Raw genomic sequence first — 23,916 nt, forward strand, 5'->3', positions numbered from 1 at the left:
GAGAGCTCCCAAATGAAACCTTGCCTGCTTGTGACTTTCCTTTCCATGACACATGTCTCAATGCAATAACCGTACGAAGGGTATCCCACAAAGAACATAATCCCGAAGCAGCAAGGTTCTTTATTCAATGTTTTGCACGATCCGCAAAACGTCGAGTCCAAAGCCAGCACCATAGACGATTCTGAGCCAACCATTCTCTCACGACCTTCAACTACACGGTTCCAACCACTTACGCGTAGATATCGCCATCGCCCACGCGCAACTATCTCCTCTACAACGCTGTATCATCCGCTCTAGCCTCTCTTATTAATCTTCAGCTGCCGAAATCGATTCACCGCATATTTTGGCCACATGCGGTCGCGCTTCTGATCACTTGAGCAACCTAGTTGACGTTAGAACGACTACCTTACTCAGATCCTACTCCGAGGTAAGCTACTGCTGCATAAGGCTCTCATGGACAGAAACCAGTCCTTCTGCTCTTTTATTTACATGCTCTGGAATCAACACAATTCCCATGGCTGACGGTTTAGTTTTAAAAGGAGGAAGTCTTCTTCGAAGGGTCTCATTCGGGGTCTCTTCATCCACTGTCCACACCCGTACTATATTCGAGATGTCGGAACCTATACCCATACCAGGCTCTGAGCAGGCCATAGACAGCGGCAGATTATCTCCAGAGTTGGCACGCGTTCAAAGTGCTTCAACGGGCTCCTCGCCGCCTGATGGAAGCAAAACACCTGTCATGTCCTCGTCAACTCCCGGAAGCCCGCGACTCTCACGAAACCCGTCCTTCTCAGGAAGCTCATCATATCAAGAGGATTGGGAAGCATTTCCCCCACTTGAGAGACTTACAGTCTTTGATTTACTAGACAATTTCGCACTTCCTCAACAGTTAGAAAAGCTTCAACGCAACATATCAGCACAAACCGACAAGGTTCGAAAGCAACGAGATGCTTTGAAAACGCGGGGCTCGTATGCCAAAGATCGTGTGGTGGAACAATGGAGGAGACGTGTGCCAACGGCAGACGAGCAGTTGGACAGGTACAGAAAGAAGATGCGCGAGAATGTCGACAGGCTAGGAAGACGTTGGAATGATACCAAGCTCGTCACGGCTCGAGAGAAGATCGCATTCATTTGCGGTGTGTTGAACGTTCTCATCAGCGGATATCTGATCGGAGGGTACCCCGAATTCTTCCACTACTGGTACACGGCTCAACTTCTCTACTTCATGCCCATCCGATACTACACCTATCACAAACGAGGCTACCATTACTTCCTAGCAGACCTCTGCTACTTTGTCAACTTCATGTGCGTCTTGACAATATGGTTCTTCCCGAACTCCAAACGCCTATTCATCAGCACCTACTGCCTGGCATTCGGAAACAATGCCATCGCCATTGCCATGTGGAGGAATAGCATGGTCTTCCACAGCTTCGACAAAGTCACCAGTCTATTCATCCACATCATGCCCTGCGTGACACTGCATTGCTTGGTCCATCTCATCACACCAGCCCACCAACACGATCGATTCCCAGCAATCTGGACGATCAAGACCTCACCACCAGGTTCGAAGACACATTACGGCTTGCTGGCAATGACACTCTGGTCCACCATTCCTTACGCAATCTGGCAACTCTCCTACCATTTCCTCATCACTGTCCGGCGCCGCGAGAAGATCGCAGCGGGGCGTCCAACATCCTTCACATGGCTGCGAAAGTCCTATTCCAAAGCCTGGATTGGCAAGCTCGTGCTGTCCCTCCCTAATTCTCTCCAGGAACCGGCATTCATGATGATCCAGTACTCATACGCCGTGGCCACTATGCTGCCATGCCCTATATGGTTCTGGTACCGTTACGCATCAGCCACTTTCCTGATGGCGGTATTCTGCTGGTCGGTGTACAATGGTGCGACGTACTATATTGACGTGTTTGGGAAGCGCTTTCAAAACGAGTTGGAGGCTATGAAGAAGGAGGTCTTGAAGTGGCAGAATAGTCCGGACATGATCACCTCGCCGCTGATGACGCCGAGGCCGGATGGAGGTGCCGAGCTGGGTGCTGTACTGGAGGGTGACGGTGGGGATAAAGGCCATTCCCGGAGCAGGAGTATTGATAGAATACCTCTCTTGAACGACCAAGGAGGCAGTTCGGGCATGGACATGGATGGAGGAGCGAGGGACGTGGCACGCGAGCGGAAGATTGGAGACCTGCCTCAATGATTCTGGAGCTTTTCTCTATCTCTTATTTTGGGTTTAAACTTTCTCAGTATCAAGCTCCTTCTGAATGAAATGTCAGGGGGCAGCTAGAGTATATTCCCTTACAAGGAGCGAATTGTGGTTTGGCAATGGTTTATGACAGTATATTGCGTTGGGTCTGGTTTGGTTTCGGCATCGAGAATGGAAGGCAGGGAAAGTTGGAGGATATACCACGGCGCCATCGTTTGTTTCGCTTAGTCTGTTTTGATGAGGCATGAATGAATAGTAGTCCATCAGTTTCAAGATATTATGATAATACCCCACTTCCAATTGAAATCAATGATGATTCTCACATCACCACTTACAACCCTGTGAATAAATAAGGAGCTCGAAGTGTACGATATCTAGGTAGTTGAGATTGATTACGTTCGCAGTGTCCTGCATTCTCACTAGCTAGCGAGCTTGCTACCTCAGCTAAGCTGCTTGTCAATCAAGGTGCACAAAACAGAGCCTGCCTAGCTATCGGCGTAGAATATTTCTCTGAATCCATGCATGCATCCATCTAGCCACCGTGTCAACCAGCCAGCCTCATATGATATGACGGCGGTCGCGACACACATATGTTCTGCATTTGCTTATGCTCAAATCGCAAGCAAAGGCAACAAGCAAAACAGCAAATGATCCCAAAAATAACCCATTCCGGTTGCCGCTCACTCGCTCGCTCGTTTCATGAAAATGCGTAATGTAAACCAGACCAGAACCATGTCCCATAGTGTACCCCATTGTTCCAGTACCATATTAGCACATTCCGAAAACGCCAGTTATGCTTGTTCGAAAGATCACTCCACGCCTGCCTCTCTTCCTCCATTCACCTGTCAAACCTCCGCCATCTATGTCTTGCGGATGACAGCCATGAGCGCAAAAGCCAAGATACGAGCGATGATGCCGCTCATCTAATCACACCCCAGTCCCCAAGCTTTCCACCGCCCCCTGCGTCGCCATCCTCTCTTTGTCCGGGTTTCCTGCCGAATACGTTCCAGAAGCGTAGAGTTTCGTCGCCCGCACCGGTTACGATTGTTCGTCCGTCAGGACTCATGGCCAGGTACAAGACACGGTAGGTGTGCCCTGTTAGGCTCACAACTTGGCTCATGCTGGGATACTTCCACACGACGATTTGATTTTGGGAGTAGCCGTGCGTGCTGACAATCTCGTTGCTGTTCTTACTCCAAGCGAGGTTGCAGACTTGGGATCCAGTGTCAATCTCGTTGACGACGGTACCTCGCAATGTATCGTGAAAAATGATTCTTCGATCTGCTGTTCCACCTCCAGATGCGAGAAGTCCACGCTGATGAGGTGACCAGGCAATTGCTTTGACAGCTGCTGTGTGTTCACTGAACTTCCAGAGAGGAGTCTCGTTCAGCTTGTCCCAGACCATGAGCTTGTTATCGTTCCCACCAGAAGCAAGCTGCCCATCTTCACAGTTCCACCGTAGTCCACAGACTTCTTGCTTGTGTCCTACAAGCTTTCGGAGCCATTGATCCGGTGCACGAACATCGCGATGATATATCAATCGATCACGAGAGCCAGAGGTGAGAATATGATCATTCCAAGCAAGTGCTCCGACCCGTGCCGTATGTCCTGTCATAGTCCTTAGTCGCCGTACTCGTTCGGCATCCCAGATTTGAACAAATCCTTTCCCAGTGCCGATGGCAATATGTGAGCCTCGTTGAATCCAAGACACGCTCGTGACAGTATCATCCTGGAGCTCACATAGCTTGTTGACTCGACCAGATTGTGAATTCCACATGTACACACAGCTTCCAAGTCCTACACCAAGCACATTGCTACTGCCCCAGTCTACAAGGTTAAGATAGAAATCATCCGCTAAATCTGGTGCATCCAGAACCTTGTAGGGTACTTTGCTCACAGCCCGGGGCTGTTTCCTCGGGCTCAACAACATCTGCTGGCTGCCAAGTCGTACAGGAGATAGACTGTAAAGCTCTGACCTGGAGTCAAGATGCGGGCCATGTCGACTCTGGGGTGTCCTTGAGGGGGTGGGGTGTCCAGCAATATTTGTGTGATGTCTCGGTGACATATATGTAAAGAGGTTCTTGTGAGGAGTCGAGGGTGTCATAGAGGCTGGAAGAGATGTATTAGATGTATTATTAGGGGGTGTATGTGAGCGTGTCGGGTCATGAACGGTCGTCGAATGAGATGATGGTAAGCGGGAGGGATCTGGCGAGAGATCTGGGGGTGTGGGTTGTGGGATAGTCGTATCAAAGATCTCATGTCGAAGTAACGTCGAAAATGTTCGGTTTGCTTCTTCAGCTAAAAGATTAAGTCAGCGAAAAGGGTTGAATTTTATAATTCTTCTCCTGCTTACTCTTTTGGAAATGAAGCTCGCCATGAGGAGTACGCTTTTTCTGTTTAGAGGGAGTTGCCGGAGATCCATCATCATGAAGTAGACTGAAGCTGGCTTGAAGATCCTGTCCTTCTCGATTCGGAATGAATCTGCAATAGTCAGCATTTTGCATGTTCCCAAATCCTACTCGCCACGCCAGAGCTGAAGTGACAGCGGGTGCACAGGAAGCTGACTGTCTGAAGATCAATTGCGTCGTCCTATGACATCTGCCTTCTCTTCGCAGCTTGCAGCCTCCAGCCCAGCCACATTCCTTGACAGAAAAGTAACGTGCTCACCTGTCACCATACACTCGTTGCCGCTTTCTGCTTGGGCTTCCTCCAGGCGTCACATCTCGCGGCCTTCCAGCATCTTCAAATTCCTTCAAGAGCGCTTTGCTCAAGTCATTCGCATCGATCGCTGAAGCACCAGGTGTCCCAGAAGATCTTCCATGTCGCGCATTCTCCTCTGCCGCCTTCCGATCTGATTTCCTCTTCTCGCCCGCTGGACGAGGGGTAGCGCTGCGGGGTGGAGTAGCCACAGGCGGTGTATTGAGAGAATTTGCAGCTTTTGCAATATGCGCACGAGATATCACAGAGGTGAACAGCTCTTCTTGGGCCCCCATGGTGTTGTTTGGTTGAAGCAGGAATGAGTTGCGAAGATCCGTCTCGAGCTCGATTTCAGATCTGCCGCTGCTCTACAGCCTCTGGTGAGTCGGTCTCGACTGGTTGACCGTCCACAAATGTTTGAAGCTCCGAAGAAAGCAAGCTCGTCGTTACGCGCAATAGTCGTGGAATTGAGATGTTGTTATTGACAATCAATTGTTGCCCTGCCACCGCAATCGCCTCGTTCTCCGACCCCAAGCGATGATTATTGTCCTTCTCAGCCTTCTTCACAATTGCATCGACTGCAAGATTGCCGGCAAGAGTCCTCCACCACACGCAACAGCCGTAGTCCGCGAGAGGTTGAATTGGGCGTCGTTATTGTTGTTCGTGCAGGCGGGAGCTCGACAATCGTATGCGTAAGGGGAGGTTGTGAACTCGAAGTCCGGAGTACGCTAAGCCGAATCAAGCGCCCTAAGCCAGTTGCACGTTGCAATTCACGATAGACGACTTCACTTTTCAGCCAGCCAGAACGACAACCCAGAACATGAATTGTTGTAAGGTTGCGAACTCGCAATTTGAAGAAAGAAGATGAAGAAGAGAAGCACAATGCTGAGTTAAGAGAGGATAGTACCAAAGCACGCTCGATATCCCTCTCCACCATGGTGCAGCAGCTACCAGAGCAGAGACCGTCAAGGAGACCTCACGTCGCGGTCGACATCGCGACTCTGCTCCTCAGGGCTCATGTCAATGCAAGGCCAGATCAAAACAAATACCCAATACAGTAATAAGCGTTTCATCGGCTCGCCCCTCGCTCCCCTGGTGGCTCTTTGTTATGAATGAGAAGACGCGACAGGCCGTCTTCCGAGTGGTCAGGGCTGGACTCGGGGGGTCGCAGGGACGGAACGATTGGATGCGCTGCTCTGAAGCGCGTAAAGAGGTGGTGGAGGCGGGGCTTTGAGACTTTCATGACAATGGAACACAACATCGCGACTTTTTATTATGGGGTTTCTGGATCTGTTGCCGCTGTTATGAGTTTCAGAGTGGAAAGTAAAGTGCTGGACTGCTGTTAGACAATCAAACCCAGATAAATTTACTGGATAAAGTTGCTAGGATGCGAGCATGTTTACCTAGGTAGGTACGAAGCAAGGGTACTCGGGTACTCCATGGAGAGGAGAATATGTACTGTATCCGCCGCGGCGCCGCCTCCCCCTCGCCAAGTTTTCCAATTGTTGGCATCGACTGCCAGTCTCTGCCAGTCTCTGCCAGTCTCTGCCAGTCTCTGCCAGTCTCTGCCAGTCTCTGCCATGGATGGGACGAGAATAATTCACCCGAAAAGTCCAGCCGCGATGACGGTGTAGTGTAGTTCACCCGGCATACTCCCACCAGGACCGTGAGTCGTGAGTCCCTTCCCTGACGCACGACAGCAGCCCGACGGCCACTTTTCAGTCGTGCTTGTCGGTCCGACGAGTGCTAGTCTCCTTGTCATTGACGATTGCATCCATGTTTTGGAGCCGCTCGCTCGCCTTCTCCCCGCTTGTCAACCTACCCCTCCTTTCCTACTGGCAAGACTTAAGAGTGCTGGTCCCAGACCCCGCAGAAAATTACCAGTGAGGGGAATCTGGAGATTGGAGATGGGCCTGTCAAGCGGCTGCTCCTTGGTAAACCCCCGTCATACCTGTGTGCTTCCTAGTCAGATGAGGAGAAGGAAGAGGAGAATGGGTAAAGAGTAAAAAGTCAATCTGAAAATGACTACTGCAATGGAGTACGACTGCCTACTCGATCGAGAAGGCGAAGACGTGCCGTCAGAAAGCTATAAAGACGGTACTTCATCCCGCCTCGAAACTGTCTCCCCAGTTCGTCAGAGCCCAAGCCAATCGATCCCAACCATCATGTTGTTCCTAAGTCTTGCCTTTGCTGCGATTGCAGTTGCACAGAACGCTTCAACCGCTCTTACTCCTGCAACGACTACAGCATTCGATGCTGGAGTTCCGACAGATGCGCCCATTCCAGGTTAGCACCTCTTCCCATAAAGTGTTGTGTTTTCAAAAGGCTGCTCTCGGCTACCCCATGGGGTCAAGGTTTAACAAAAGTATATATTAATTGGCGAGCAGGTGACTACAATGGCCAATGGCGTCCACAGGTCCATTTCTCACCACCCAGTAATTTCATGAATGACCCGAATGGGTGTTTCTTGGACAGCAATGGAACATGGCATCTCTACTACCAATGTAAATTTCTCCACCACTACAACAAGAACACTCCATGCTAACACACAAACCAGACAACCCTACCTCAACAGTAGCAGGAAACCAGCACTGGGGACATGCCACATCCAAAGATCTCTACACCTGGCAAAACGAGAAGATCGCCATCTTCGCCACCCCCAATTCCCAGATTTTCTCCGGTAGCATCGTGATTGATACAAACAACACATCCGGCTTCTTCCCCAACCAGACAGATGGCGTAGTAGCAATCTACACACTTAACACCGCAGCCGAGCAGACGCAAGAGATTGCCTACTCCTTCGACGGCGGCTACACCTTCACCAATTACACCTCCAACCCCGTCCTCCGCGCCTCTCCACCATCAACCCAATTCCGTGACCCGAAAGTCATTTGGTACGAGGATCACTGGGTGATGGTTATCGCCTATGCCCAAGAATTCGTGATCGGTATCTTCACCTCCCCTGATCTCAAATCCTGGACTCACGCCTCGAACTTCACATCGCACGGTCTTCTCGGCCTGCAATATGAATGCCCGAACTTGGTCTCCATGCCTGTGCTAGGCGGAGACAAGATGTGGCTGTTGGCGATCAGTGTTAACCCTGGTGCGCCTTTGGGTGGTTCGATCACGGAATACTTCCCTGGAAGTTTCAACGGGACGCATTTTGAGGCTGTGGACGGAGCAGCTAGGATTGCGGATTTTGGAAAGGATAGTTATGCTGGGCAGTTCTTCTATGGATTGCCTGAAGAGGCTGATCCTGTTTTCATCGGTAAGCTTTTGTCCCAGCTCCAACTCTTCACTTCTCGTCTCCTCTCCATTGCTCGCTTCTTCCAAATACACTACGCCATCGAATCGTACCACTAACACCCTTCGCAGCATGGTCCTCCAACTGGCAATACGCCCAACAGGTGCCCACCGGTACCCAAGAAGGCTGGCGTTCCGCCATGGGCGTTCCCCGGCGTTCCTACCTCGTCTCCAACGCCACCCGCACAGGCTGGGCTCTAATCAGCACACCCTACGACCTGTCCCCCATCCTCCTCCCAGAACCCCTCATCACCAATGCCTCCCTCGGCAACAACACCCTCCTCGCCTCCTACAGCTCCGTGTCCAGCGGCGCTCTCTACTTCCGCGTCAACGTGACTAAGCTCCCTGCTCTCTCACGCGCACAGGGTACACTCAACTTCACGTTCTCCTCCTCGTCCACGCGGGAGTCTGTTTCTGGTGGATTCTATTTCGGTGGCGACAATCCATTCTGGCTCTCCCGGGCCAACGTCCTCGGCTTCGGGCAAACCAACCCCTTCTTCACGGATAAATTCTCCATCGGCAATGTGCTTAACCCAGATGGAACATTCACGCTAGAGGGTGTTATCGACAGGAGTATTCTCGAGGTGTTTTTGGATGGCGGAAGAAGCAGTGGGACAGTGACGTTTTATCCCGAGGGCGTGCTGGATACAGTTGAGATTAGGGCTGGGGGATTGAACGAGGAGACTGTTATTGGGGTGGAGGTTTGGGGGTTGAAGAGTACGTGGGCTGAGCAGGCGAGTGAGGATGGAATTGTGTATGGAAATGTTGGAGGAAGTGCAAGTGGAAATGCGACGCAGGTGGTGAGGAGGAAGGTGTAATTTAAACGAGTTGTAGAAGAGGCTGGGGGTTTGAGTCTGCAGAGGAGGAGCTCAAATAATGAGAATACGATGATGAACTGAAAAATGTTCTGCGTGTAAGCCTCAGTCAACTGGTGCTCTATGCATGCCACGACTCCTCGACTGCTTAACACGAATTCAGAAGAGCTCGCCGCTGTCCGTTGGCGAGGCCGCCCCTGATGTGAGCCACAGCCACTGAGCAAAAGGAGAAGCAAATAACACATGCATATTGAAAGCTGACAATATAAAAATCATAGGACGTCTGAAGTTCACAGTCATGTGAGATATAAGTATATATTAATTTGGTATCAGCTAAGAGATGTAACAATCTCTTTCATGTGAATGAAGCTCTCTATCTGTACATGAGAATAATTTTCTCGGGCTCTGTCCTGTAGCTCCCGCCAAACAACAAAATAATAGCAAAATAAGTAGCAGCCATCAACGCCATGTGGTATAACACGCTCCGTCCCCGTGCCCAGACCAATCATGGAGCAACAGCTGCATCAAAAACAAACCGCCCAGGCTAGTGAAACAGATTACCTCCTTTTTCCTTTTTCCTCAATTTTCTTCTCATGAAATCACTCTCGTCTTTGCCCGACTTAGATCCTCAAAGAGTATGGACTGGCACTTCTCTCCGTCTCGTGGTGACTCAGAACACTGCTGCTGTCCCGTATGCTTTCATTGCGATGTCTAGCGCCATTCATCATTGCGAAATCCCGAAGACTGCCGTTATCATCCTTGTGTGCAGGAATAGACCGACCGAACTTGGGATCCACAGGGGGTGCCATTTTGAACCGTTTATCCGCGGCCGTCGAAGCTTCATCATCGACAATAACAATCATCCAGACACCAATGGCACCATTGCTTCCGATCAAGGGGGTACAATGAATCCACCTGTTTCTTCCTTCAAGATCAGACTTGGAAACCCATTTGACTTTTGCAGTGACACCACGGCCATCTGCCAATGCCTGTGTCAATTCGTCACGAACACGATTCGACCCTCCAATCTTGGCCATGAAAGGGCTTTGCAAGATACCAGGCACTCGAAGACTGGGACTTGCGAACAAGATTCGCAGGCTTGGGTACGGTCGGACAAGAAGGTAGTTCTCGTAAATTCCACTGAGTCGACCGCTGCCTCGGCTGGAGGGTTTGGAGAATGAAGGTGGTCCATCGGGACTGGTCGAATTGATCAACAAGCGAGGCTTGCCCCAGTTCCCAGTTTGGTAATTAGTGTCCTGTGTCTCTTCCTGTGCCTCCTTGTGCATTCTCCCTCCCCATCTTCGGACTGTATCCAGTTCCTGAAGATTGAGCATCTCGCTAAGCTCCTGGAACTCATCTTTAGGAGCTGAATCCGCAGCAACATACTCCAGGTCATCATCATGATGGTCGCGGGTTTCATTTTCCTCTGCTTTAATCACGACACGTCGCAGAGATTCGAGGTCGGAACATTCCTTGACCAAACCAGACACATCAACTTGAGCACCAATGAAATATCGGATTGTACCACGGCTGTCGCAAAGAGGCGCACACATGAGCAAATTCATGAAAGGTGAACCATCGCGTCGACTGACAAATGATTAGAATGCGCCGAATCATTTTCCTGGAAGTACTTACTAATTGAGGAAGACTTCACAATGCTCAACACCAGCTTCAATCTTCTCCCGGATTCTTCTGACGCTGAATGGATTCGTCTTTGGGCCTTGGAGAAATCGACAATTGCGGCCAATGACATAAGACATGCCGTACTGGGTCGTTCTATGGAATTCTGATCAACTGTTAGATTGTTCATTTCCCAATTGATCTAGACAGTTTACCTTCAGATGCAAAGACAATCGGGTTGTCTGGTCTTGAGGGATCCGTTAGACAAAATACTTCGGCAAGACCTTCCGAAGCCTCTCTGAGATTTGGTGGCAAGGTTCCAGTTACTCTTCGCTGAATTGACAAACTAACAGTCTGCAAATAAGTGTGCGTGATGTAGGCCGGCAGATCCTCTCGAACAAGGACACCGAAAGCCTGTTTCGCCTTCTCCTCGAGCGCACTGTTGATCGTCTTAATATTCCTGGCAGCGGTGAAATCGTATCCGTTGATGGGCTCCAAAGCCTCTGCGATTGCATTCGAATAGCTGATTGCTTTCAATGCCTTGATCGCATCTAGATAGTAGATCAAAATACGGATAGAAGACTGTCTATGGGAGCTGAGAAAGGCTGTGAATCGCAGGAGAAGAGAAGGGTCATTGAAAATGACCTGGAGATGCTCAGTTGAGAAGAGCTGCTCTGATCTGGTCTCCAAAGAATATGGCTTGATGCCTTCCGGTGCAGTTGCAACTAAGTCAAACGAGCCCGGATCTATGTCCTCCTCGTCCAATGGCTCTAGTTGATCATGCTCGTCTACACCTTTCTGTTGGAGGGGCGGGAGGGAAGTCGCATTCGTCTGATATGAGGATCTGTCGGAAGCACGAGAAGCCGATCGAGTTGCAGATTCCTCCTCAGAAGGAGACGAGATTGAAGGCATTGCATTCGCACGACGGTGTGCTTTTCTACCACCAGCTCTCGACTCTGCTCTGGAATCTCCTCTGGCTTCTCCTCTTGACTCCGATCTGAACTCAGCTCTAGATTCTGATCTCGATTCTGGGCGATCAACAAGGTCTAATCGGTCCATTATTTCCTCTGGCTGTGGTTGCTCTTCTTCTCGTGTGGACTCGTGGGATGCTATATTGTTTGTAGGAGCAAAATCAATCACTTTGCTGCCGCTTTCATGTATTGTCAGCACCGTTCCACGTTCAACATATGTAAACAAAAAAGAAAAAACCTAAAAAACTCACTTATACTCGAACGGAATTCGCAATGGGGAACGAGGTGGAGAAGCGATCAATGCTTCCAGATCGTGTGTATGCGGAATGGGATTTGAACCGTCCAAATTCTTCGACTTTTCGTGCCCGTCTTTCCGGGAAGAAATTCTTGGAGGTCTATAAAATGGAATGTCTTTTACTTCTGCACCAGCCTCTGATTCTTGGTCTTGCTGGTCGTGGATGGGCGGAAGTCGTCGAAGTCCAAAAGTGTTCATATCTTCGCGAACATTTGACGGAGTGGGAAACTACGGACTGTGAGCTATATGAACAGAGCGTCGTCTGATGACATTTGTAGCTAGGAAAGCCCAGAGTCTGTGCCTTGTCTTGTATGCCGCGGCTGAAGAGGGTATGGAGCTTTGGGCAGACTACAAGGACTGGGTATGGGGCTGGGAAGCCATATGTAGACGCGCACTGTGCTAAAGAGGAACTGGGACGGGATCCAGAACAGGGGAAAGACTTACTAAAGACCAGCCCTGGGAATGGGATTGGGCCTGGGATGGGGATTGGGCCTGGGATCTGCTGAAGTGAACGTCTTTGCCAGTGCATGTGCTTTTGACTATGCTTGACATCTCGCCATGATGCAGCCACCGTGGGCCAAAGTGGTGTAAGTGGTCCGGCCGGGCCTCCCTGAACTCCCTGAACTCCCTGGCTGCCGTGCAGCAGCGTGAAGCTGCAGGCACGAAGTCGGGTCCAGGCAAGAAAGACTATGTGCCGTTGGCGGTGTTTGCTTGTGGCAGTGGCAGACGCAGACCAAACTGGCTTGGGCACGGGCTGAAGAATCGGATCGTGGCCGTTGCACTTGAGAGCGAGCGCTGGGTCGACACTATTTGCACTAGTCGCAGTGTAGGCTTCATAGACTTTTCGTCCACCTCAACCACCATCCTCCCCTCCCGCCAATGACACACTTCGATGAAACCCAATAATGACCGCGACCATTATTGGATTGAATTCGCGGGATAGGTTTGCGTTTGCGTGCTGTAGACGTCTTCCATTTTGAAGATCAGCAGCAAAACTCACGATACTCGGGCCCTTCTCAGGGCAAGAGTGGACTTCGGACAGGATCCCCTGCACGGCAAGCACATTTGGACTTCCCGTAAATCGATGCGATGCACCCATCAGACGAATGTGTTTTCGTTTGCATGTACTTCATTAAAAACCCCTTACATAAATATTTCATTTTCTGTTTGCCCGGCTGCTCTTCCTTCAATCGCAAGTTGAAAGTATCAAGCGATGTCGTCCACGACGTTTCACGATCGGCAGAAGTAAACATAAGGTCGCTTTTATGCACGACTTCGTTGGTAACAAGCCACTCTCACCCGGCAGTGACCCCAGACAGCGGGGCATAAAAGATGACAGGTCGCAATTCAGAAGCATCGATCAGATCCTCTCGATCTTGACACCCCAGTACTCTACGATGCGATGATTGTTTTTTTTTTCCCGTTGGTGCATCTGACCGCGCAGCATTTAATTTCTCCGTACAGAGGGTATGCTGCTGGGTGCTTTGATTATTATTTTCCCCTGAGACTGTGATGGAGTCAGGTCGTGAAGTCATCTTGGCATGGGAGAGAAGGACAGCAGTAAACAGCAAACAGCACCAGCATCCTGAGTCAAGAGTCTGGAGCAGATTGAGATGAGCTCCCCGTATATTCATTCCCAAAAGAGAGGCCCTGTGGAAGCTGTATGTAGATCATCAACAACGAGACCAGGTTCCTCTTCAATAGCGCGTGGTGTGCGCAGGGCAGGGGAAGCGAGCTTCTTCAGGGACCTGACCAGGGAACATGCAGGGTTCTGAGAATCTATCCTCCGTGATCATCCCGAAATGCATTAGGTGGCGGCCCTATTCGGATTAAAGGTATGGAGTGGATGACGCAGTGGCTTGCTTGCACAAACAAAACAATCTTGCGTTTGACTTCAATAAGCATGTTTTCTTCTTTTCCATCTAATAATGTAAATTATATCTTCACAATCCAAGGTTCGGTCTATCTGCAGCTGGAGCTACCCGACTGATGGCAACAAGCGAAGCGTCCGTCAGGTAGTATTGTGGCTTGCCTATCAATTGCTCAATTCTCTGCTTTGACATGTCTGTGAAGGTTTAAGGTTATCAACCGCAGCGTTGCATCCCAAAGCAGAAACCCAAATTTCCTCTCATTTACCCCCGCTCCCCTTGGCTTCTCTCCACGTTCCCTTGTGTCTGTTGACTGACAAACGGACACGCTGATGACGAAAGGTCTCATCAGTCTCGTTCGTGTACCGGATGCTTTGATCGACTGCTGATCTGCCCATTTCCCAAGCTAGACAAGCGCAAGCCCAATTTGAGCTCGTGTGGAGCTCTAAACAGGATGCTTGGCTGGATGACAGGGTGCAGTCGGGGGTAAGTTGTCCGATAAGATGAGTGGACGACTATCAATTGACTTTTTCCGGGAACTCGTCAAAGCGATGTGACAACAAACCTCACAGAACCGAGGGCATGGACCGGATCAGGACGTTGAAGAACACAGTCGCCTGCGGCTGGGGCTCGATCATCACGCTGCCGGTTGGGGAGGGACCATTTTGGTGGCGTGGACGACTTCTGTAACGGGCGAGCTGCATGCTATTTAACTTCTTTTTCACAAATTGATGATCCAGAAGCCAGATGTAAATTTACTACCACTTTGCGAGGAGAGGTAATTGTTCGGGGGCAGGGGCGTCAGGGGCACACCAACTTGCACATGCTGCAAAGTATATTCCTATTCCCTGCTAAACTTATGCGATGCATGAATATTTCTTTTGAGCGACCCCTTGCCGACAGCTCTAAAGATATCTGCCCCTCAGTCTGCCATCAAATACTCTCAACAAAAGCAATAGCTGTCATGGCAAGTACACTGTCCTGTGCATGAGATAGGCGTAAGGCATGATAGTGTTCCGTCATGTTTCGGGACTCCAGCCGCCACAAGAACATCGCAATGGGCTATCGTGTGAAACCTCTTGAAGCTTGAAAGAGTAGCGTACTGTGACAAGAAGAACAGGGCATATGTGATCATTATGATCATTCAGTACCCATCTCCGTCATTCCATTCCCTCCCAGCTTCGAGCGCTCTGTACTGCGCCACGTCGCCTCGCACTTTTGCTTCCTTCTGCTTCAGTTCGCACCAAGCAATGTTGGCATCGATCTTCTGGAATAGCTCCGTGTCTTTGCCAGGCTCTGGTTGCTCCGCAGCTCTATCACCAGACTTCCATTTGTCATTTAAATCAGTCCATGTCTTCAGCTCTTCCTCCAATTGTGTCCTCTCCTTGACCTTTTCCTGATAGGCATCATATTCCTTCTCCCCTCCAAAACAAATCCCAAAACCATCACAATAGCACACATACTCCTTAGGACATGCCACATTCTTCCCAGTGAAAATAAACTGCCAAATAAACTCAAAAATTCTTCCACTGAAATAATCCGACATGCTCGTCCTCAGCAACCATTCCCGGAGGTAGACATATCTCTCAAATGGTAATTCTTGAATCCTGTGCCCAGAGACAGCAAATTGTGCGCAGCACGGTTGTGCTAATGTATTGGGGATAGGATCCAGAGGAAACAACTCGGACCAAGACCTCGCCAGCATAGTCTGCTCTTGCTTCCCAATATCCTCCTCTACCATCCCAGGATGCATCCAGTCTGGACAGCCAGGGTCCCAGTGGCACCTCAAGTTCATGTAACCTTCTCTCTGAACCCTCTCTGATGACAGTCGAGTTACCACCTGCACAGCATCACCATCCAGCAGGTCATTGTTGTGCCAAGCCTTGCGATGGGAGTGCATGAAGATGTTCACGTCTGATAAGTTGTGATAATGATCAATGATGTATGTCAGGTATACCATCACTTCATGCCCCTTGTTCTTTGGTATGGATAATGCTGCACCAACATCATCTACAACGTATAACTTGAAGTCAAAGTACTCGTCCTTCTGGAAATATTCCTGGACCCAATCTGTATTTTCCGATGATGTTCGTGGTATGACGAGCGTTCTTGTATATTGCTGTCCTACTGGCTTGATAGTTCCCGGCTGAAAAGTATTTTTGTGGATCAAGTGATTCGATATTCTGTTGCCTTCAGCAGCGAGTTGGAGTTCTTCGGTACCATGGCTCGCCGAGCCATTCAACTGAAGCCACAAGAGGCTCTGTCGAGATCTGGTTCGCATAGGTGAGAAGATCCAAAGTATGGCTGTGGCAATGAAGAAGCAGATTATGGGTACCCATCTTCTGGGGAGTGGCATCATTGTTGGCGGCAAGGCACAAACGCGATGGAGATTTCCATGTATTTTACACTATCAAGTGGTGACTGGTTGCCACGGGTACGAATAGTCAGACCAGTTTCGGATAGAGCGTCCAACAAGAGATTTGGATCATACAATAACAGTTGTGCTGTTCAGACTAAGTTGGGTGGCCGCGTTTGAGGGCTTGCGTCCTCATGCTCCTTCCCTTCTCGGAGTGGGGCTGCAGCAATGTAAGAACGTGATCGTTGCTTCATGCAAAATCGACATTGACATATCATCAGAAAACAAGCGAAACATAATCATCGATCGTTGTAGGAGATGTCTCTATGATCCTGAATATGAAACGCTGCCGTGCGCTGTTGAGAAAATTGACAGCAGTTCGTCTCTTCGGCTATCGAAACTGCGAGATCTTCTTCAATCGATGATGGGGTATACTACAGCAAGACAATGCTGAGAAAGAACTTCTATGAGAGGTGAGGAGGCATTTTGGAGGCGAACTTTGAGGTTTACGTGGCTCTTGCTTTTAGTAAGATCTGTTTTGGAGCCAGATAATGTTGAGTGTTGAAGTTGTTACCAGTAGAGTACGTGATTTTATAATGACTTTTGGAGTTGGAAGCGTCGTCCAGGTACTTTCCTTCTTCGTGGATATTGAAAAAAATCTCGGAGACAATTATCATGCTCTCTGTATCGGGCTGGGTCGTTGCAGGTGAATTTGCTGGGGTTTAGGGACGATGGTTCAACTGTCGCTGAGTGAGTGATGATCGCCTAGCCATTTGGAGGGTCCAAAGATAACGTTTAGTGCATGGATATACGGTAGAGGAGATGATTTAAATTCAATGGCTTCCTTAAAGATTTAATATTTCAATAACTTTGACTGGAGTGCCGCGATGTTGTTCGCTTTCTCGCTTAACAAACGGGCAAACACCTCTTCTCCAACTGCCTCGAGACCCAACATATCACTCTCTCCTTCTAGTTGCCAAAGCACTCTCATTTTGTTGCACATCGCATTTTCATGTCTCACTCTCCTTCATGCGCTCTGCTGGAATTGCATACTTACTCTCCCGTCTCTGCGGAAACTTTGCTGGGATTGAGTGCAACAAGCAGTATATTCCCGCATTCCGTATGCAGTCAAGCCAACATTCCCAGAATGGGCAGCCCGCTTCCGGCAGGACAGCAAACAGAACTCAGAAACGAACCAAACAGCTCTTTCTTAACATACCGTGTTTCAGATTTCTACGATACGCAACGAAACAAGTTGCTTGATCCATTGCAGTCGGTTCAGTTAATGGACGGGTTGGTTCACCCGAGGTCAACATCCTCCTTTCTTCCCGCTTTGGGATGATGAGAAGCGCAATAAATGCAGGATGCCGGTGAAATTGAAGCTTTGCTGATCTTCAGCCTACAATCCAATGTCTATTCACTGACTTATTGGCAAGTATCAGCTCAATTTGTTCGAGGAGACACGTGTGTCCACACTGCTTCGTGATACCTGGAAGAATGGGCTGTCGCGGCTTTTCAATTCTGGCGAGCTGGAAGTGTGCTTTCTGAGAATTAGCTTTCTTCAACTCTCGTCTCAGCTTCATCATTCTCACAGCAGATCACGAATGAGTTCAAGTACATTGAAAGAGCCACCCATATGTGTAAATGCTAGTGCGGAAATCCATTCTAATGACGAAGTGGCAACAGGGACAATGTTGTTACAAGGGTCTAACCGAGAGTCTATTTCACCAACCTCAGATCTTTAATACTCGTGCATTGACTCCGCATGGAGAGCTTCACTCTCACGGAACAACTTATTTTCAAGGGCTCTCAACTCCTCGATCGCGACATCCCCAGACTTAACTCCTTGTCGCATGCATTTTAACTTGGCGTCCAAATGGACGCGTTGGGCCAAGAATTCTTCCATCTTTTCTTGCTGTCGTTGACAGCGCCGAGATTTGGTCAGATTTATACTCTGAGGCAGGGTAAGAGAAGGGCTCTAAGAGTTCTCAGATTTATCGTGTTTTCACCAGTGACTAATTGGAGCTTGAAATACTACAATGTTATAATGTGCTTTGACAACCTGCGTGGCTTCCTCAATGTGTGCCGAGGAATTCACTGCTTCTCAAACACACCATACTCAGCTCAACAGATGGTAAAACTAGCTCCATAATGCCTTTGCCTCTGAAAGAAAGCGGAATGAGGTTGAATTATGGAAAGTCCTAAGGCGCGAGGGAAATGCGAATGTGCTGTTGAAAGGGGGAGGAAATCACATCAGCAACAACCCGGAGGAAAACGATTAAGCGAACGCAAGGCGTCAAAGTCAACAACAGGAGACCTGCGTCAAGTTTGTGAGGAACGGCCACTACCCCGTACATACACCACCTTATTGAAGTTGCTCCTTTGGATGAAGCGACTTTAATGCAAGATATTGAGACCTGCAATGAGATTCGGCTCAGCAATGTAGGATGTGCGGCGACTGACAAGAAATCAAAGAACACATGAAACAGTCGAAAGGGAGCATGAAAGGCTTCAAACATTTTTTTTAAGAGACCACCTCACCTTATAAGAAATGTGGAAAAAAGCCAAGGCCAACCCATCCAATCAAAGGAAACGTGCAAAACTCCCAGACTGATCGCGATAAGGCGGAAATCAATCCGACCGAGAAGCGACCAGTCTATTAGAAACCATAAGCCTGTTATGATTTTAAAAAGTCATCAATGTGACGAAGGAACGTGGGTACTTGCAATAAAACTTTTTTATGAATAAAAGTAGTAGCTAAGAATTGAATTCCGATCTGATTAATAGTGAATGGAGGCTATCAGCTGGATTGAGTATCGTGAGAGTATGAGCTCACCTCTGATCGTGAGAAGAATCGTACAAGTGAAGCTTCCAATATGGCGACGCAACATGTACTAGAAAGTTCAACGTGAACGACTGTACTGGCACTAGGTATCTTATATGTTTGATTGATGGATCAAGTCTTTACTCTTTGAACACTGCCGACGCAAGGGCACGTACGACTGTATCATTACCTCAGGATGAACCAAGCGCCGTCACCCGCTTGAAAATCAGATGAGGTTGAAGAATACCCTGTCAGAAGTTCCCATTGCCCTTACCTTCATACGTGGTGCTATGTTTAACAAAGTATCAGATCAGAACTTGAAACAATATTGGAGTGGTTTGCTCGTAATAGGAAGATTTAGCGGACGGGCGGATGCGAACCAGTTTGTTGCAACACTTGCGAGATGACCGACCTCGCCCGCAGGTACATGTAGCGCACAAACATCTCGAAGTGATTGCTTGATCATTTGAGCCTCTTCTGAAGTGAAAATCCTTGTCTAGGTGGAGAAAGGGCATCCTTGGGAGAGAGCTGCACCACAAAGCTCTGAATAGCGAATGCAAGGATGAAAGGGTCGACGAGGTAGCATATATGTTAAGTAAACCATGCCAGACGGGATTCAATCAAGAAATCTACGGAAATCAAAGTTTAGGTAGCATGCAGAATAGATCTGTAAAATGAATTGGCTTTAATACATACCGAGAAACATCGAAATGTAGCCTCCAAAATTGGAGCTTATGTATTACGATTCGTTCAAAAGATTGCCAGCCTCCGCCGGCAACTATGATCGATTTATAGGACTGTCAATATAGATTCCAGTCTTGTTTTTGGAAGGGACATTCCAAGGGACTGGTGTATCTCCACTTCGAAGATGCATTCTGGTAAGTCGAAATGTCGGGAAATATGCTCTTCCGCTTCAGGCATACAGGTATAGAAGTAAAATTACAGCTCACTTGGACTTCTCAAGATTCGCCCTGCGAGCGGCTCTCTCAGCAGCATCTCTCCCACTGGCAGTATCCATACCAAATCCAGCCAAGAACAGCATTCTCATGGCTGCCCCGGCATAGACAAATCCCACATTACCCCAATCCATTCTATTCCACTTCAACGCATTCCAATATATCTGGGCGCCCAAACCCTTCACACTATACAGATGCCCAAAATCTGCCAGTAACAGTCCAAACAAGACCGTCTTCCATACACGGAGGTCGGATGTAGATCGTAGGACCAGAGCCTCATTTATAGCAAAGAGGAGATATAGGTTGGCGAGTTGAGAGAGGACGATGGACGTGGAAAGGGGTATGGTACTCTCCCACGAAGGTGCAGAACCAGTATGCGTAAGCTGAAGGTATTCTAATGGTCGAAAATGTGCATAGAAAGCTCCCACCAGAGCAGAAATAGGCTCGATGATCAGGAAAAAGGCGGTGTAGAACCTGGGGAGGGCAAAAGCTGGGGTCGGCATTTTACTGTTGGAAGATGGCTGAGTGCGGGGGACCTGGGTGGTGTGATAGACTGCAGATGCGGTGAAGACGGGTCTATTCCAGTTTTTGGCGATGGTTCTTGTGTCCAACTCAGTCGAGTGTCTAAAGGGTTTTGATACCTGGATGCACGTTTGAGATGCAGTTGTCTGGAGGTCTGAAATGGACGAGGCTTGAAACGCTGGACCCTGGCTCGTTCCTTGATCATCGACTGGGATTGAGATGAAATTTCATTTCATGCACCACGGAGTGCAGGAAACCTATCTCGGAGCGGGTCCAATTGAGTCGGGTATTTCATGCAGCATCAACATCGCCGGTACTCTACCCGTACCTTATTGTGTCCCAGACTTACTCGCAGGTTCAGTGGTTTTGGTTTGGCAGACGAGTCGCGGCCTGACCGATGTCTCTGAGACTGTTGAGACTGTTGAGTCGGTTGGTTCGGTTCACGTTGGTGGGTTTCCAGGACTTCCAGAACTTCGAGAGAGAGTCAGCATCCAGGCACAGACAGACGCAGACCGACTCAGCCTTGTTGAGACGGGAGTGAAAACTTTGCAAGGTTGGCGAGGTTAGGTAAGTTAGGACGAACTAGGTAAATTACTGCAGCACAGCACAGTACCGTAAATTTACTACCGTACCGAAAATTTATAGGTAATAATTACCTTACCTACTCGACCTTTGGTCATCACATGTGGCACTGTGGCACTCGAAGCGCAGGGGACGGTAACCTGCGTGGGCGTGGTGGGTCACTTGGAACTGGAAGGGGAAGGGGGGCAAACCCTTTTCCCTAAGCAGGCTAGTCTACCATGGATTCCTCTTTGAGGGTAAACACTCGCTGCAGAGTGCTCGGTGCGACAACCACATCCATCCCTTCATCAACATCCCGCGCCGCTGTCTCTCATCCCTCCCTCCCTCCGTCCCTCGCATAAAATATGCGCTCCTTCCTTTCATCTTTCGTTGCCTATGCCTATGCCCATTCCTTTCCTCGCCCTCCCATATATTGACTCCCCTCGCCTCCCACCAGTCTTTACTCAAAGAAGTCTACGTTACCAACCTTTCCCTAAGGTACCTAAAGTAATTCATGACCACGGCCACGCGGAGAATCCCCTACTGCGAATCCACTGTTGGCCCGGACAACAGCATACCCCACCACACCGTTCGTTGCTATATGCCGACATTCCATCTTCCATAGTCTTGAACAGCCTCTTCCAACGGCTTGACGGAAAGGTTGTAGCAGAAATTTGCACATAATAACGGCGCGACAGCCGAGCGTTATGGCCAGGATATTTCGGTATGAGGATTGGGCGTCTACCGGCACTGAAGATGCCCCAGTCCCAGCAGCAAATCCACGCCATGACAGCACGACTCTCTGGCCGGATGAGAGTGATTCGAGACCTCTCAAAGCCGTTCCTTTTAGACAGAGGCTGCAATCCCTACCTCTCACTCGGAAGGACACAGATCTGTTCAGAACACAGGGGTTGTCGGACAATTCAATGTACCTGGCACCAGACGACGCAAAGAAATCTGGAGGTTTGAAAGGCCTTTTTCGAAAAGCTTCGGTCTCCATTAAAAACCGACAGCGGCGCTTTTCACATCTGTCTTGTGTGGCTGGCGAAGAAAACGCACAACCTGAAAGCCCTTGGCAGAGATTGAAGACAGCCACAAGTTTCCACCGCTACTCACGGGCAGTGTCGGTCAGCTATGATACAGACGGCCCATTCGACTCGCACGAAGAGGATATGTCTGCACCTATCCCAGGGAGTGGCAATCGGCCACCTAGGATACCGAGATATGGGGGGTTTGCGGCACGACAAAATGCAGCTCTGCACAATGGAATGGAACACGGCAGGGAAAGACTCAACCCATATCTCACACTGTCAGATACAAGCGGGGATGTAGATAGAGAGAGCGCGATCGCCATGCCGTTTGACGGCTCGGATCCAGGGCGGATGGAGAGCGAGGTTGAAGCCGAGAGCACCGTGGTAGCAGCGGTTGCAAGCTCGACGATCAACCGCGACTTTATCACTGCATTGCCGAATGAACTCGCCATGCAAATTCTTGGCCAAGTTGATGCGAAGACACTCAGGGGATTATTTCATGTGTCTCGACGTTGGTATGAAGTTGCGCATTCTCAGCAGGTTTGGAGAGAGGTTTTCCTGAGAGAGGAGACTCAGGCATATGCTACTGGGAAACCTATTCCCTTAGGGGCTGGTGTTGGACTCCCTGCTCACAGCCCCGAGAATGACTGGATGGCATTGTCTCAAGCAAGAACTCAGCTTCGTGGCAATTGGGAGACTGGGGTTTGTGACGCCCACTATCTTCACGGCCATTTGGACAGCATTTATTGTGTCCAGTTCGATGAGTAAGCGTGGTATTGTTATATTGACACTGAGTTGCATGCTAACATGTTACAGGAACAAAATCATCACAGGGTCTCGTGACAAGACCATAAGAATTTGGAACATTGAGACTCTCTCTTGTACACTTGTCATTGGTCCACCAAACGTGGTTCACGATCCTTCCATTCTGAAAGATAACGACAATCTCCCAGTACACTACGCGGCACGACAAGCGGGGAGCGCATTTGAAGAAAGCGATTTTGTCAGGGAACAAGAAAGCTTGCCAGAGACCGTCTCTTTCCCTATACATCACGAACAGTCAATTCTCTGTCTACAATACGACGAGGACATCCTAGTCACTGGCTCATCTGATAGCACTTGCATTGTCTATGATGTCAAGAATGGCTATAGGCCGATACGAAGGCTTCACCGCCATACAGCGGCTGTCCTCGATCTAGCATTTGATAAGAAGTACATTGTTACGTGCTCCAAAGATATAAGTATCTGTATTTGGGATCGCCAGACGGGTGAGTTCCTCAAGCAGCTTCGAGGACACAGCGGACCCGTGAATGCAGTTCAATTGCGCGGAAACACGATCGTGAGTTGTAGCGGCGACTTCACTGTTAAGATGTGGAATATTGAGACTGGGAATATCATCCAAACCTTGAGCAATCACAGCAAGGGCCTTGCATGCAGCCAATTTTCTGAGGATTCGAGATACATTGCATCTGCTGGAAACGACAGGCTTATAAATGTCTGGAACGCAAACACGCATCAACTCATGTACACCATTGATGAAGCCCACGACAACTTGGTGCGGTCACTCCACATCGATTCGATTAGCGGAAGATTGGTATCTGGGAGTTATGACACTTCTATCAAGGTGTTCAATATGGAGAAAGGACAAGAAATCCTCGTCTTTCCTCATTGGCATGCTAGCTGGGTACTAGGAGCCAAGTCAGATTACCGAAGAATCATCAGCACTGGGCAAGATCCAAAGATTTTGATATTGGATTTCGGCAAAGGAATTAAGAACATCGACAAGCTGCGCAGCGATATCAGAAAAATCGATTTGCCAACTGGTATGGTCGAAGATGTTTGATTGAGTGAAGTGAGCCAACTGCATGGATTTTTAGGG

General features: G+C 49.1%; 7 protein-coding genes across 7 annotated transcripts; 3 read left to right on the forward strand and 4 right to left on the reverse strand.

Annotated features, from left to right (window-relative positions):
- Window positions 1–23: 23 nt before the first annotated feature.
- On the forward strand, window positions 24–2,511 carry ONS95_014708 (uncharacterized protein). Its single transcript, XM_058508379.1, has one exon. It carries the CDS (start codon window positions 515–517, stop codon window positions 2,210–2,212), a length of 1,698 nt encoding a protein of 565 aa, XP_058356066.1. The 5' UTR covers window positions 24–514; the 3' UTR covers window positions 2,213–2,511.
- CDH1 (substrate-specific activator of APC-dependent proteolysis) lies at window positions 2,512–6,496 on the reverse strand. Its single transcript, XM_058508380.1, has 3 exons — window positions 4,886–6,496; window positions 4,572–4,699; window positions 2,512–4,516 (listed from the first exon to the last, which is right to left on the reverse strand). Exons 1-3 carry the CDS (start codon window positions 5,209–5,211, stop codon window positions 3,138–3,140), a joined length of 1,833 nt encoding a protein of 610 aa, XP_058356067.1. The 5' UTR covers window positions 5,212–6,496; the 3' UTR covers window positions 2,512–3,137.
- ONS95_014710 (uncharacterized protein) lies at window positions 5,525–9,251 on the forward strand. Its single transcript, XM_058508381.1, has 5 exons — window positions 5,525–5,601; window positions 5,659–7,201; window positions 7,303–7,419; window positions 7,473–8,183; window positions 8,291–9,251. Exons 2-5 carry the CDS (start codon window positions 6,937–6,939, stop codon window positions 9,034–9,036), a joined length of 1,839 nt encoding a protein of 612 aa, XP_058356068.1. The 5' UTR covers window positions 5,525–5,601; window positions 5,659–6,936; the 3' UTR covers window positions 9,037–9,251.
- Window positions 9,252–9,653: 402 nt separating this feature from the next.
- Window positions 9,654–12,471, reverse strand: ONS95_014711 (uncharacterized protein; the record flags this gene model as incomplete). The annotated part of the gene is made up of 5 exons (XM_058508382.1): window positions 9,654–10,620; window positions 10,669–10,819; window positions 10,869–11,803; window positions 11,876–12,147; window positions 12,364–12,471. The coding sequence occupies 5 exons, from the start codon at window positions 12,469–12,471 to the stop codon at window positions 9,654–9,656; spliced, it is 2,433 nt and encodes an 810-aa protein (XP_058356069.1).
- A 2,460-nt stretch (window positions 12,472–14,931) lies between these two features.
- ONS95_014712 (uncharacterized protein) lies at window positions 14,932–16,146 on the reverse strand (the record flags this gene model as incomplete). The annotated part of the gene is made up of 1 exon (XM_058508383.1): window positions 14,932–16,146. One exon carries the CDS (start codon window positions 16,144–16,146, stop codon window positions 14,932–14,934), a length of 1,215 nt encoding a protein of 404 aa, XP_058356070.1.
- Window positions 16,147–19,913: 3,767 nt separating this feature from the next.
- Window positions 19,914–20,426, reverse strand: ONS95_014713 (uncharacterized protein; the record flags this gene model as incomplete). The annotated part of the gene is made up of 1 exon (XM_058508384.1): window positions 19,914–20,426. The coding sequence occupies one exon, from the start codon at window positions 20,424–20,426 to the stop codon at window positions 19,914–19,916; it is 513 nt and encodes a 170-aa protein (XP_058356071.1).
- A 1,287-nt stretch (window positions 20,427–21,713) lies between these two features.
- ONS95_014714 (uncharacterized protein) lies at window positions 21,714–23,880 on the forward strand (the record flags this gene model as incomplete). The annotated part of the gene is made up of 2 exons (XM_058508385.1): window positions 21,714–22,801; window positions 22,854–23,880. The coding sequence occupies 2 exons, from the start codon at window positions 21,714–21,716 to the stop codon at window positions 23,878–23,880; spliced, it is 2,115 nt and encodes a 704-aa protein (XP_058356072.1).
- Between the last annotated feature and the right edge of the window lie 36 nt (window positions 23,881–23,916).

Source organism: Cadophora gregata (assembly GCF_030347475.1).
Source record: "Cadophora gregata isolate MNR1 chromosome Unknown scaffold_9, whole genome shotgun sequence".
NCBI lineage: Eukaryota > Fungi > Ascomycota > Leotiomycetes > Helotiales > Ploettnerulaceae > Cadophora > Cadophora gregata.